The following is a 14,215-nucleotide window of genomic DNA, read 5'->3' on the forward strand; positions in this document are numbered from 1 at the left end:
ATGGTCAAAGCAGCGGTGCGGGCGCCCCCGGAGTGGGACGCGGGGCTGAGGCCGGGTCGGGGGCGTCCCGGGGCGGAGGCAGGGTGTCCCCGCCAGGCGCTGCGCCCCCGCCACCCCCCGAAAGCCCGAGGAGGAGAAGCGAGACTTGCCTGGGGTGGCCGGGCCGGGAGCGTGGCCGGCGGTGCGGGAGGAGCCGGGCTCCGGCGGCGGGGTCCGTCCAGCTCCGCTCAAGCTTTCTCCCTCTGCCTGTGTCTGTGTCTGTGTCTCTGTCTCTCTCTCTCTCTCTCCCTCTCTCTCCGTGCCTTGCTCTGCCTCTTTTACTCCCTGTCTCTTCACAGTCTGGGGAGTAAAATCTGGATGATATACATACCGAGCTTGCTTTTTTTTGTCTGATTTAATCTTATTCGTTTCACCTTTTCAATGACCAAGAGACAGGACCGAGAGTTTATTTAGAAAGAGGGAGAGAGAGGAAAGGAGCCTACTGTTGCATAGTCAATAACATCCTTTTTATCAATGCAATATACAATAGAGACGGCTTGGCCAAGGGACTCATTGAAAATCTCTTCATTATTTCGGGACAAAATCAAGCGTTTATTCTGATCTCAGAAATGATGAAGGACTCTCCTTTCCAGCCGGCTCCCAGCCTCGGATTTCAGAGCTGACAGGAGGAAAAAAAAAAAAAAAAGTGATCACGACACATCAAAGTTGAGTATGAGTATGTGGGTTTTTTTATTTTTTTTTAATGAAAGCAACACCTCTTATAAATAAAATAATAATAATAATAATAGCAATAAAACTTCTGTCATATATTTCATCCCTCTTCCCCCTGTAGGCTTTTCCCTGGGCTTACAATCTGATTGTAAACTTTTATGGGAGCTAAGAGGAGGGTAGCCTTTTCTTTCTCTCTTTTTCCTTTTTTTTTTTTTTTTTTACACTTTGTTTCTTCTTTGTCAGACACAGTCTTTCGACCCAGAGCGAATTTCAGACCTCTCGCAGTAGGGGGAGGTTTCGGGGAAGGAAGGCTTGCGAGGAAGGAGCCTCGTGGAGCTGGACGCTGAGAAAGAAGGGGTTTCTCCCTCTCCTCGGCGCAGCCGCTCTATATTTAAGAAATATGTATTATTATTTTCCCTATTATCTCCCCTATTTATGAAAAAAACAAGGAGAAGAAAGCGAGGGGAGCGGGGCGGCGGGGAGCGGGGGGCAGAGATGGGGGTCGCACAACCCCCCCGCGGGAAGGTCGGGGGAACCCGGCGGGGAGCGGGGGGCTCGGAGCGGGGCGGGGGCTGTGCCCAGCGGGCCCCCGGTGGTCTCCTGTCCGCTAGATGGCAGCCGGCGCCAGCGATTCCTTCTCCGCGCCGCCGCCGCCGCCGGGGCCGGGCCGGGCCGGGCCGAGCCGAGCCAAGGCAAGCCGGGCGCTGCGGGGCGCGGAGCGCGGCCGCCCCCAGCATCCCCCCCCCGCCCCGTATCCCCCTCCCCTATATTCCCACCGCCCTCCTCCGAGCCCCCCCCAGCCACCGCCGCACAGCGCCGGCCCCTCCGCGCCCAGCCGCGCAGCGCCGCGGGCGCCGGCACCGAGGTTTGCTCCGCGCGGGCGGCACGGACAGAAGTTACTTGGGGAGCGGGGGGTGCAGGGGGGGGCGGCGGGACGGTGGGGAGGGTGGGTGCATGGGGGGGGGTCGGGCAGCTTCCCTCCCCCGCATCACCCCTGCGGCCCCCCACCCCCCCGATAAACAGCGCGAGGAGAGAGGGGCACAGATTTAGCACCCCGATCCCCACCCCCCCACCCCCCCCAAAAAAAAGGGGGGAGCGCGGTAGGGGCTGGGCGGGAAGGGCCGGCCGCGAAAATAGCCCGAAGTGGGGTCGGAGCGCGCACAGATGTAAATAAGTGCGTGAACGTGCGTGTGCAAGTGTACACACGCGGGTACATGCACTGCTTCTTGCACAAGGCGTGCTTTCCTTTCCATCATCAAAATCCCTCGTATGGCTTTTTTTTTTTTTTTTCAATTGGAAACAGATACAGAAATCCCATTTTAAAACGTGGAGAAAAAAAAAAAAAAAAAAGGAAAAAAAAAAACTTTTCACGGGGTGCCCAAATCGTTCCCTTTTAATTCCCCTTTCCGCCTATCGCAATGCATCCTCCTCTTTTGATGTGTGTGCTGGGGTGTGTGTATGAGAGAGAGAGAGAGAGAGGGAGACCGTAGACGACCCATACTAATCAGGTCTCAAAGTAAATAGCAGCGCAGGGCGATCTCAATGTAAATTGTGCTTGTCAGAAGAATCCCCTCTCTCTCTCTCCCTCCCTCCCTCCCTCTCCCTCCCTCCCTCCCCCCTCTCTCCTCCCCTCCCTTCCCCATCCCAGTCAGTAGGTAGCAGAGAATTAAAAAAAAAAAAAAAAAAAAAAAAAAAAGACCGGGGGGGTAACCAATAGAGTGAAGGAGGCTTGGCTAACCTTAGCCTCCCATTTTCTCTCCCCCCAATTCAGGGCTCTGACCAGTCAGTCGCCTTTGATTATCAGTTGCCAGCAGCCCTTCTCTTGGCTCCTTGACATGAGCTCCATATAAGGCAGCGATCTCCATAGAAACGTGTCAGTTTCAATAGTAGTGTCAAAGTTCACTATATACAGACATTCGCGCAGATCCCTCTTTCGGAAACATTGCTCTGCTAGGCTTCCCGTTTAAACGCATTCATTTTTTGGGTCTCTCTCTCTCTCTCTCTCTCTCTCTCGCTCGCTCCCTCTCTCTCTCCCTCTCCCCCCCCCCCTCCCCTTTCTTGCATATTCTATTAGTTGTTTTTTTTTTCCCCCTTCATCTCCCTCTTCTCCTTCCTTTTCTTCTTTTTTCCACCCTTCCTCCTTGTGTCTTTCGCTTCATTCCTGCAGGAGAAGAGAAGAAGAGAGAGGTGAAACTAAAAAAAAAAAAAAAAAAATCGGAAAGAAAGAAAAAAGGGGAAAAAGCAGAGAGAGAGAGACGGGGGGGGGGGAAAGCTCGGAGAGACAGAGCGAGAACGCGTTCACATCTTAATACCGTTATTATTTTGACCGTTCTTGACTATTTTTTTTTATTTTGGGGGAGGGCTCTGCTTCTGGCTGATGAGTTTTTACCCGAAATACTTTTTTTAGGCAAACAAACAAACAACAACAAAAAAAAAAAAAAGAACATTTTTGGGGGCGATTTCCACGATCTTTTTTCTTTTTTTTTTTCCTTCCCTGCAACCAGCATCGTGTGTTCTCACAGGAGAAGAAGAAGAAGAAGGAAGGGGCAAGAAAGAGGAAAAGAAGAGGATTTATTTATTCGACCTACTTTGGATCTCTCTTTTTCCTGCGTGTGTCATTATTATTCCCATTCTCTATTTTTACACTTCGCCGTGAATTCGTCTCCTCTGCTGAATTTAGTCACATCCTATTTTTTTTTTTTTTTGTATTTTTTTTTTAAAAAGAAGAAGAAGCAAGCGAGCTCCAGAGACACAGAAAGCGAGAGAGAGCGAGCTCGAGAGAAAGAGCAGCGACCGGCAACCTCCTCCTCCTCCTCCTCCGCCGCCGACACGGGATCAAACTGCCTCAGCTCCCCGCCCGCCTCCGCCGCGCTCCCCGGCTCCGCCGCCCTGAATGGCTGACGGCGCCCTGCCCTGGACCTGGCCCCCAGACACCTCCATGCCCTGATCGCCGGAGGCCGGATCCTTCCTCCGCTTCCACCTCCCTCCTCCCCAGCCCGGCGGCGCCCCGAGAGCCCGCACCGGCAGCGGCAGCGGCGGTGGGAGCAGCCTCCGCGGGCCCCGGCGGCGGCGAGCGGCGAGCGGCGACCTCCTCCTCTTCCTTCTCCTCCTCCTCCTCCTCCTCCTCCACCTCCTCCTCCTCCTCCTCCTCCACCTCCTCCTCCTCCACCTCCTCCTCCTCCTCCTCCTCCTCCTCTTCCTCCTCCTCCTCCTCCACCTCCTCCTCCTCCTCCTCCTCGGCGGCGCTCCGGCTTCCTCTATGCCTGCACATCCTCCGCGCTCGTAGCGCCCGGACCGCGTGTGCCTGTGCCCGTGCGTGTGTGCGTGTGCGCGAGTGGGGAGCCGTGTGCCGGGCGTGTGCGCGCGTGTCTGCCTGCGTGTGCGTGTCCGGCGTGTTACTCTCCTGAATGCCTCTCCCGACAGCCTTGTTTGCCGTTTCTGATTTTGCAACTTGAAGTGGCGGAGGGGGGGGGGGGGAGGGAGAGGAGAAGAGGCGAGGGAGAGAGAGAGGGGGAAGCAGAGAGACGGGGGCATTTTGAGAGGGGGGGGCAGCACAGTGAAAAAAAAAAAGGAGAGGAGGGGGAAAAAGAGAAAAGAGGGAGAGAGGAAAAAAAATCCTCCGACGCCCCCCCTCCCCCTCCCTTTTTCTTTTTCCTTAAAAAAAAAAAAAAAAAAAAGGAAAAATTAGCGAGGGCTCGAGGAGCGAGAGGAGGGGGTCTGGCGGCGGAAAATAAATAAAATAAAGAAAACGGCAGGAGCGGCTCCAGCCGGCGGCAGCAGCGGCGGCGGCAGCAGGGCAGCGGCAGCCGAGGCGGAGGCAGGCGGCAGGCACGGTCCCCTCGCTCCCCGCTCGCCCCCGGCCCCCGGCCGCCCGCCCCCCCCCCGCCCCCCGCCTCTCTCCCCGGCAGCCCGCAGCGAGCCGCGCCGCTCCCCAGCACTTTTTTGGGCCCGAGATATGGCAATGGTAGTTAGCAGCTGGCGAGATCCGCAGGAAGACGTGGCCGGGGGCACCCCGAGCGGCCCCAACCCCGCAGCGCAGCCGGCTCGGGAGCAGCCCCCCCAGCAGCAAGGGGGCTCGGCCGCTCCGCACACCCCGCAGACCCCCAGCCAGCCGGGACCCCCCTCCACGCCGGGCACGGCCGGGGACAAGGGCCCGGGCCAGCAGGGCTCGGGGCAGAGCCAGCAGCACATCGAGTGCGTGGTGTGCGGGGACAAGTCCAGCGGCAAGCACTACGGCCAGTTCACCTGCGAGGGCTGCAAAAGTTTCTTCAAGAGGAGCGTCCGCAGGAACTTAACTTACACATGCCGTGCCAACAGGAACTGTCCCATCGACCAGCACCACCGCAACCAGTGCCAGTACTGCCGCCTCAAGAAGTGCCTCAAAGTGGGCATGAGGCGGGAAGGTGAATATTTCTTCCCTACTATACTACCGCTCCCTCTCCCCCCGTGGCTGTCGTGCGAGTGTGTGCGAGTGTGAGTGAGCGTGTGGCGTGCGCACCCATCCGCGCACACGCGTGCACACAGAGACATGCATACACACGCGCGCAGAGTGTGTCTGTGTGTGTGTACGGATGTATTTGCAGCTCTCCGTGGCGATCTAGGTCTCTCTATATTTACATGCACATGTCAATCTCTCCCTCTGCCTGCACTCCATCTGGCAGCTTTGCACCAGGTTTTGTTGTTATTGTGGATGGTGGATGGTGGTGTTTTCTTTTGCTTTTTGGTTTGTGCCTCCTGCCCTCCTCCTGCTCTTCCCCACCCCCTTCCCCGGCACCGCCACGCTCTTCCCTTCCCCGCTCATTGTGCCGAGAATTTATTATTATGATCGCTCGCTAAATATTTATCGTTTAGCCGCTGTCTCCGCGCGCGTCTGCCTCTCCGCGTGTCTGCGTGCGTGTGTGTGGATGTGGTTTTGTCTATTGTTGGCATGAGACCGGGGGGTGGGGGGAGATACATCTCTCTCTCTGTACAAGATGTGCTTCCATTCAGCTTCCTTTCCCCCCCACCTCCCGCCCCATCATTTCTTTTTAAACCCACAACACTTCTCGGTAGATCCATTCCCAGGCTCTTTTTTTTTTTCCTGAAAGAAAGATGAAAGACGTGTAAGTAGGAAAGAAAAGAGTAAAAGGGGGCGGGTGGGGGGACGAGGAGGGGGAAATGTGCTACTGTATCTCCGCTTCCCTGCGCTTCCCGGTGGTTCTGTGCGAGATCTGGCCTTGTTTTCACTCCATGCGTTCAAAGGAAAGTTTGTGAGTGAACCGGGTTTCCGTACTTCTGTCATTTTTTTTAGCATGCTGCTCATTTTATTTCTTCGTCAAACTCCACCCTCTCCTTAAAGCCTGCATACAAATTGTGATTTATAACCTATTTACCGATCCTTCTCATTTTAGCAGAATTCCTAGCCTGCATCTGGCAGTGGGTTCCTCACCATTTCCAAGCGCTCTTTTATTTATTTATTTGTTTGCTTGTTTCCCCCCCTCTCCCTTCCAAGAGTTGCTGTGGTTTTCCTCGCTTTTAGGCTCGTTCCTCGCGTAGGAAGATTTCCTGCCCTTCTTTCTCCTCGAAATATGTTTCTCGGTTTACAGTGAAAGTTTACCCTGTGACTATCGTTAAAGATGCCTGAGAGTCACACCAGCGAAACAAGTCGGTTTTGCGGACTGGGGATTACTACTGCCTTAATTGGTTTTGAAATTGTTATTTTGTATGCCATGAGAAAAGGAACGAAGGTGCTCCAGATCTGAAAGAGCTCGCAAATATGACGACTTCATTGGTAGCTTCAGGGGCTGGTGGTAGGCGTCAGGGAGAGGGAAAAAAAAAAAAAAAAAAAAAAAAAAAAGAAAGGAAGAAGGGGGTGAAAAAACGCATAGATTTGTGTTCGCAGTTAACTGATAAATAACTGCCAAGTTTAAAAGCAGATCCAAGAGGCAGAGGTGGGCTGGAGGGCAGGAGCAGAAAGGTCCGGCCCGGGAGACTTGGAGGGCTCGGTGGGGAACGGACATGGCTCTGCTAAATGGGAATAAAAGAGAAAGTTGGCGAAATGTGCCACGCCAGAAAGATGAATTATCTGCGTGCGAGCCCGTGTGCGTGTGTGTGAGCGAGTGTGTGCGTGCTCGTGTGAGTGTGAGCGTGTGTGTGAGTGTGAGCAGAAATAAGCCTGAGTAGCCGTATCTTCTCCTTAAGTTACCTTTGTTTACATGGCATGCGGCAGAAAACGCTGGCACTGATGAAGTAAAACACACACACACTTGGAAAAAAAAAAAAAAAAAAAAACTTTGGTCAGCTTTCGGGACTCGAGGCATGCTTACGCTCTGTGTGGAGATGGTTAATGAATCCAGTGTTTTTGCAGTTGCAAGCTTGTGCATTCACTGTGCAACGCTGACTGCAGGCTTTTGCAGTGGCAACAGCGCATCAAAGATATTAATTACACCGTCCCCTTTTTTTTCCACGAATGTTTGGCTATTGTAAGTTCGGACCTTTTTGTTTTATTTCCCCCTTCCTTTGATAATATTTAATCTTTCTCTTCCTTTTAGCAGGGAGAACTTTGCTGGGCGGGGGAGGGGGGGTCCTCTATGGAAAGCTTGTTCTGTGTAATAAAGTTAGCAGTGGGGATCTGGGGGGCTGCGACCTGTTCCAGTTTTAAGGGTAACGATATGGTATTTTTGAAGAATATGGACGCGTTTATTTTTATGATTTTTATTTAAAAAAAAAAAAAGCAACACAGCAGTTCACTTGTAAATCTCAATGCTACTAGGGCAATCGGCTGGGATCCACGACAGAGCTTGGCTATATTTTTAACAGCTGGCTGTGATTTTTAACCCCACTTTCTTACCACCCGGAGGATTCCTTTGATTTTATTTTTACGTGTGGGGCTGCCTTTTGTTGCGAGAGGGGAGGGGGGCACAGCGGCGGTGGGGGTTGGGGAGGGATGGGGGGGGGGGTGGCGGATTTGTCTTGTTTGCCTTGGCTTTTTTTTTTTCTCTTTTCTTTCTGTTTTAATCTGTGTTTATTTTCCTGAAGCCTGTCTGTATTGGGGGGCGGGGGGCGCTTGGCTGCCGCTGCTGCGCTGGGGGTGCCTGAGCCGGGGCTGGGGTCGCGGCCGGGGCCGTGCCGTGCCGTGCGTGCCTGGCTGGGGGGCGATGCAGGTCGGCCGCAGCTGCCCGGTTCCGCATGCCTCTGGCTGTGTGTGCCCTTGCGTGTGCCGGGGGGAGAAGCCCGGCATTGTCCCCGGCTGTCTGGCAGCGCCGCCGGGGCGATGCCCGCGAGCCTCCTGGATGCACATTTCCTCTCCTTCTCTCCTTGTTTTTGTCAGCGGTTCAGCGAGGAAGAATGCCGCCCACCCAGCCCAACCCCGGCCAGTACGCCCTGACCAACGGGGACCCCCTGAACGGGCACTGCTATCTCTCGGGATACATCTCCCTGCTGCTGCGGGCCGAGCCCTACCCCACCTCCCGCTACGGCAGCCAGTGCATGCAGCCCAACAACATCATGGGCATCGAGAACATCTGCGAGCTGGCCGCCCGCCTGCTCTTCAGCGCCGTCGAGTGGGCCCGCAACATCCCGTTCTTCCCCGACCTGCAGATCACAGACCAGGTGGCCCTGCTGCGGCTCACCTGGAGCGAGCTCTTCGTGCTGAACGCGGCGCAGTGCTCCATGCCCCTACACGTGGCCCCGCTGCTGGCCGCCGCCGGCCTCCACGCCTCCCCGATGTCCGCCGACCGTGTCGTCGCCTTCATGGACCACATCCGCATCTTCCAGGAGCAGGTGGAGAAGCTCAAGGCGCTGCACGTCGACTCGGCCGAGTACAGCTGCCTCAAAGCCATCGTCCTCTTCACCTCAGGTGAGCGCCGGGACAAGAGGTTTGGGGCGCGCCGAGATTTGGGGCGGGGGACGGCGGGACGGGGGCGCTGCACGCGGGGGTCGCGGCGGGGAGCGCGGGGACACGGCCCCGGGACCCCGCCTCGCCCCCTCGCAACCCCCCGGCGGAGCCCAAACGTCCCAAACACACGCGGGCGTGCATCGGGCCGAGCGGAGGCGGCGGGAGCGTGCGTGCGTGCGTGTTAACAATTTTTTCTGATGATAGATGGTTCAAATTAACCGGCAGGAAAGTGCATTAACATCGCCTTTGAAGTGCTCTGGTTGTAGCCTATAAGAATATCATACATCTTCTATTATTGTAACCTGCGAGAGAGAAATTTATAAACATCAAAGACGAACGATGCGGTGGAAATATAGGCAGTGAAAGCGAGGCGAGATAAGAGGCCTCGCAACGTCATTTTTTAATTATTATTCTAATTATCGCCACGATGGGGCTAATTGCCACTTTTTCTACTTGTTTGTTTTTCTTTTCTTTCCTTTTTCTTCCCTTCTTTTTTTCCCCTCTCCCCTTCCTCTGTCTCTTTTCTGTCCGGTTTGTTGTTGTTTGGTTCGAGCCTTTTTATTATTATTATTTTCCTTTTTGCTGTCTGTTGTATTATTTTTATCCTTTTTTTTTTTTCACCCTGGTCTTCTCACTTACTGATAACTAAATAGTCCCAATAAATCTGACTTAAAACTAGGCCGAAGCAAAATTTAAAGCATTCCTGAACAAAGATGGCAAATCGTTCAAAGGCCTTGTTTAACAGTAAGCATTTTATAATCCATCAATATTTGTTGCCTTTCATGCATGAAAAATAGTATTTACATTGTATTAAAATGACTCCTAAATTTGCACAATATTGTAATGTAGCAAATGTAGTATTAATGTCGATTTGAACATCAGATAATTTATTTAGACAGGAGTATCTAATTTGTATGCAGGGTGGTCGGAGACATGTACTGTGACTGCCCCCTTTTACTTCCAGTGCAAATGCAGTCTCTCGGCGTTGGAGGGAATATTTCTTTGCAGAGGATAAAGTGCAGATCTTAAAACAAATGGAAGATTTACTGAATAGCCAGCTCGACATTTTAATGCATTTTATCTTAATAAGTCTTCCTGATGGAAACATGTTTTTCAAAAGTGACAAAGAGACCTGGCAGCATTTATCAGGCTGATTTAACTCCGGAACCTGCCTGCAGACTTACGTACTCTCTATCCCCATTCATTTCAGGGTGTTCATCAATAGTAGGGTCGACTGGAGAGAACCCTTCTGTGGTTCCCCCCCCCCCCCTCCCCCCCCCCGACCCAACTTTGAGAAATTATTCCCCATCAGGGAGGCTCTGGCCCGTGCCTCGGTGCTTCCTGCCGCCAAAGACCCTGGGAAGGTGATTGCCCCAAATGAGGACATTTTGGGGGGGGGAAAGTGGGCATTTTCATATTTTTCTCTCTCCCTCTCTCCTTCTGTTCCCCCTCCCACCCCTTTCCTTTACCTTCCTCAGATGATCGACCTTGGCTAGAAAGGCAGTTGGAGGCTTTAGATGAGCCCCTCATTTACATATATTAAAAACAAATGTAATAATTAAATGTTTACGAGGAGGGAAGCCTGTTCTAACAATGGAGCGGGGCGTGAATGAGGTTTAGAAAGGGAACAATAATATTATTTTGGAGCAGGATCGCATGGGGCATCTCAGAAAATGGAAATACAGCTGTCAGGAGTAATCTACCCCTTACCCCCATCCGCACATTTCCACTTTTCACTAAACTTGTTTTGATTGCTTAGCCAGAGGGGAATTCATGGGAAGCCTTTCTCAAAGTCATCCAACTTTTAAACAAACTTTGACTGATGGAAAAGACATTTTTAGGCATATTGTCCTAAGTCCTTTGCTAAGGACTTAGTATTTAAAGCTGGCATGGGTTTCTCCTGTTGTGGTTTTTACATTTGGGCTCCGGATAGTATATTTAATCCATAAAATTCTGGACACCATCCAACGACTGGGTCGTGACCCAAAACCTGCTCCCTTTCTTGACTCTCTCTCCCTCTCTCTCTTTCTGCCGTCTTCTTCTTCTTATCTCTCTCTCTCTTTTTTTTTTTTTTCCTTTGGAGTTATTAATTCCTGCACCTACCTTTTCCTTGTCATAAATAAACGTTTCCAGGAAGGGACCAAGCTAAATAACATAAATCCAATAAATCTATTTGCAGCGCAATAAGAACTTTGATTTCTAGTTAGCTGCCAGCTGATTACATCTATATTTTCTGAACACTAAACTCTTCTGAAGGCGTAACATGAAATACATTCCCACTACTACAAAGAGGAAGGCTGGAGTGTGCTGAACAGTAATGGTTATTTATTTACATAATTTCTTTTCCATAGACTGCGGGAAGAAATATAGAGCTTTCCCGTATTGACACACTGCCATATGAAAAAGTGAGGCACACAGAATTTTCACATTAGCCCACTTTCTGAGATGGGATAATAATTCACCTTCGGTAAATATGTATTGCATTATTTCTTCCATGGATTGCGCTTCTCTGGACTCAATAATCTAATCGAGCTGTGCATCCCTTAATTATTATTATTTTTAATCCCGTTCTAGAGGGAGAATTAAGCCTTCCCACCGCCACCTTTAAGGATAAAATAAAATCCAAATAAACGCATATGCCAGACTATCAAAAATAATTAAAATTCAATAGATATTATCGGCACGAGAAAATTCATACGCGCTTGGCGGCATAATGCAAATCCCAAAGCGTATTTTTCTCCTTCTCCTGCCTGCTGCCCTCCTAGACAGCAACTACCCCATCCACAGCGTCCAGTGACCTGCAGTATAGGTGCACTTACCATAAATATCTGATAAATATTTTACTGACCTTAAGGGTATGACATATGGGGCATAAAGAAAAAGCCCTGCTAGGGTGTCAGTAAGACCCTTTCATATTGCATTGTTTGGAAGTTGAATAGGATCCTAATGCATAATGGGTAGATAATGCATGTAAAATAGCAAGATATATGTAAATATGGAGTGTGATTTGTGGCAATCAACATATGAACAGGCCTGTGGTTTTGATATATATTGCAAACAAGAACAGGCCCGAGCGTTTGATATATATACATGTTGCAACCTGGAGCTTTAGATGTTGCAAAATATCATTGCATTAAAGGTACAGTATGGATTAGCAGAGCAGTCTGGCTCAGATAATTGTATATCTGAGGGATGTCAAGTCCGCAGTTCAGGTCAAAGGTTCCCCTCTTCAGAAGTTCTTGAATTATGGTTTGTTTTATTTGTATTTTTGCTCGAGGCCACAGTATTGTAGATGAAGGTGTTCAGAAATCTTTGTAAAGCCAGTTCTTGACATGAGAAGACATAAACTTCAAAAATCCAGTCGCTACGGATTTTATTTTTTTTTTGAATAATTTGTTGTGTCCTTCCAGGGTCATAATTCTACATTCACAATTTTATAATGTCCTTTTGGGGGGCCATTAGCATGCATTAATTCATATACGGATCTATACATTAGCAAAGTCTGCCTTCGATCTGTGTAAAACCGCAGTGCCAGCTGACTGCCTCCCTCTGATCCTGATGTGTTGTTGTTGTTGTTGTTGCTGTTGTTTTTTAATAATATCTATTATTAATCTGCGAAACAATGTAGATATTTGAGCCACGGAGGTTATCACGCCACTCTTCCCTGACCTCAGTTCCCAGCCCAAGACCCCCAGCCATCATTCCTTGCACAACTACGCGTGCGGGCACAGGGCTGCACGTGTAACACGCCGATGGTGCACCTCTGCCCCTCTCCCTGCCCACCCGCGGAGGACCCGGCCGCGCACCTCCCCGCCTGGCCGCGCACCTCCCCGCGCGGCCGCATCCTGCGCAGTGCGCGGGGCGCGGTTCTGGACACCGCCGGCCCCGGCTTTTTGTGTGCGGGCGCTGCCGGGCGCAGAGCCGCCGGGACGCGGTGCGGAGCCGCTTCTCCGCGCCCTGGTGCGCAGCGGGCAGGCAGGGACCCCTCCGGCATCCCCCCAGACCCCATCCCCAATCTCCCTGCGATGCGCAGCCATGTCAGCAAACTCGTTCTGTGTCTGCGCGCTCCGCAGTCCCTGCCTCTCTCTCTTCCTCTCTCTCTTTCCCTTTATTATTTTTTTATTATTTTTATTATTATTATTACCGTTTCCTTTCCCGGCAGCCCCCCTTTCTCACCGCTGTTATTTACCGGCGGCCGCTCCCGGTTCCCAGGAGCGCGGTGATACTCACGGGGGGGGGGGGGGGGGGGGGGGGGGGGAATGATGATGATGATGATGGGGAGGGGAGGGGGCGAGGTCGCGGCGGTTTTTTCTATTATCTTTTGGGGGGTGGCACGGCCGTCAGCGCATCCCCGCGGAAATACGCACCGGGGGGATGGGGGTGAGCGGGGGGCGACCCCCGGCGGACAGGTTATTGATAATCCGCGTTATTTATAGGAGGGGGATGGGAACTGGGGGAGGGGGTGTGTGTGGGGGGGTGTCTTGGGGGGGTGCCCCCCCTCTCCATGGGGGAGGAGGGGGGCGCCGGCGCGCAGCTTCCCGGTCCGCTTCGCCGCCACTAACCGCTTCCCCCTTCCTCCCCACCCCCCCACCCCCCTCCTCCTCCTCCTCCTCCTCCTCCTCCTCCTCCTCTCCTTCCTCCCCCTCCCCCTCCGCCGCCCTTCCGCGGGCGCGGTGCGGCCGGCAGACGCCTGCGGGCTGTCAGATGCGGCGCACATCGAGAGCCTGCAGGAGAAGTCGCAGTGCGCGCTGGAGGAGTACGTGCGGAGCCAGTACCCCAACCAGCCCAGCCGCTTCGGCAAGCTGCTGCTGCGGCTGCCCTCGCTGCGCACCGTCTCCTCCTCCGTCATCGAGCAGCTCTTCTTCGTCCGCTTGGTAGGTAAAACCCCCATCGAGACCCTCATCAGGGATATGCTACTGTCGGGGAGCAGCTTCAACTGGCCTTACATGTCCATCCAGTGCTCCTAGAGCCCGGCCCGCACCCCCGGCAGAGACGCTGCGCGGCGGCGGAGGCGGGAGCCCTCGCACCGAGGGGCAATCGGGGTGCGGGGGGGGCCCCGGGAGGCGGACACTAAAACAAAAGAAAAGGCCCGAGTGGGATCAGAGGTGCGGCCGCGGTTGGGAGAAGGACGGACCTTGGCGTCCGTAGAAGTTGTGGTGCTTTGGTTGGTTTTTGGTTTGGTCGGTTTTACTTTATTTTTTTATTTTTTTTCCTTTTGGAGAGGAGGAAAAAAAAAAAAAAAGATGATGACAATAATAAAAGACAAAAAAGCAAAAAAAAATTAAAAAATACAAAAAAAATATGAGTATTGAGGGGATATTAATCAAACCTGAAGGGGATACTGGATCTTCCAGGATTTATTGTGGACTGTTGTTGATATATGCTGTACAGTAACAAACAAAACAAAATGCATTGAAACTGAACTGAACCTTGTGTAGAATGAAAAACAAAGAAACAAGCAAACAAACAAAATTCCACGCGCAAACACTTACCACGAGCATTGTTATTCATTTTGTAAAATATTAGTCTTTATTTTCATTTTTTGTAAAACTTAAAACATCGTATGCGCATAAAGGAAAAACAAAAGAAACAAAAATTAGGGGAAAATAACATTTTCCAAATAATTAT

At 52.0% G+C, this 14,215-nt stretch overlaps 1 protein-coding gene and 1 long non-coding RNA gene across 2 annotated transcripts in view; one reads left to right on the forward strand and one right to left on the reverse strand.

Annotated features, from left to right (window-relative positions):
* Window positions 1-882: 882 nt before the first annotated feature.
* LOC118258947 (uncharacterized) lies at window positions 883-3,839 on the reverse strand. The gene is made up of 3 exons (XR_004781918.2): window positions 3,733-3,839; window positions 2,450-2,872; window positions 883-1,096 (listed from the first exon to the last, which is right to left on the reverse strand). It is a non-coding gene; the product is annotated as an uncharacterized LOC118258947 (long non-coding RNA).
* Window positions 3,840-4,666: 827 nt separating this feature from the next.
* The window catches only part of NR2F1 (nuclear receptor subfamily 2 group F member 1), a 9,649-nt gene continuing 100 nt past the window's right edge, over window positions 4,667-14,215 (forward strand). Inside the window, exons 1-3 of the mRNA XM_035568065.2 lie at window positions 4,667-5,114; window positions 8,021-8,548; window positions 13,274-14,215. The exon at window positions 13,274-14,215 is cut by the window's right edge and continues 100 nt beyond it. Of these exons, the coding sequence (XP_035423958.1) occupies window positions 4,667-5,114; window positions 8,021-8,548; window positions 13,274-13,554 (1,257 nt within the window). The 3' untranslated portion in view covers window positions 13,555-14,215. The remainder of the gene's footprint in view (window positions 5,115-8,020; window positions 8,549-13,273) is intronic.

This window comes from Cygnus atratus, chromosome Z, assembly GCF_013377495.2.
Source record: "Cygnus atratus isolate AKBS03 ecotype Queensland, Australia chromosome Z, CAtr_DNAZoo_HiC_assembly, whole genome shotgun sequence".
Taxonomy (NCBI): Eukaryota; Metazoa; Chordata; class Aves; order Anseriformes; family Anatidae; genus Cygnus; species Cygnus atratus.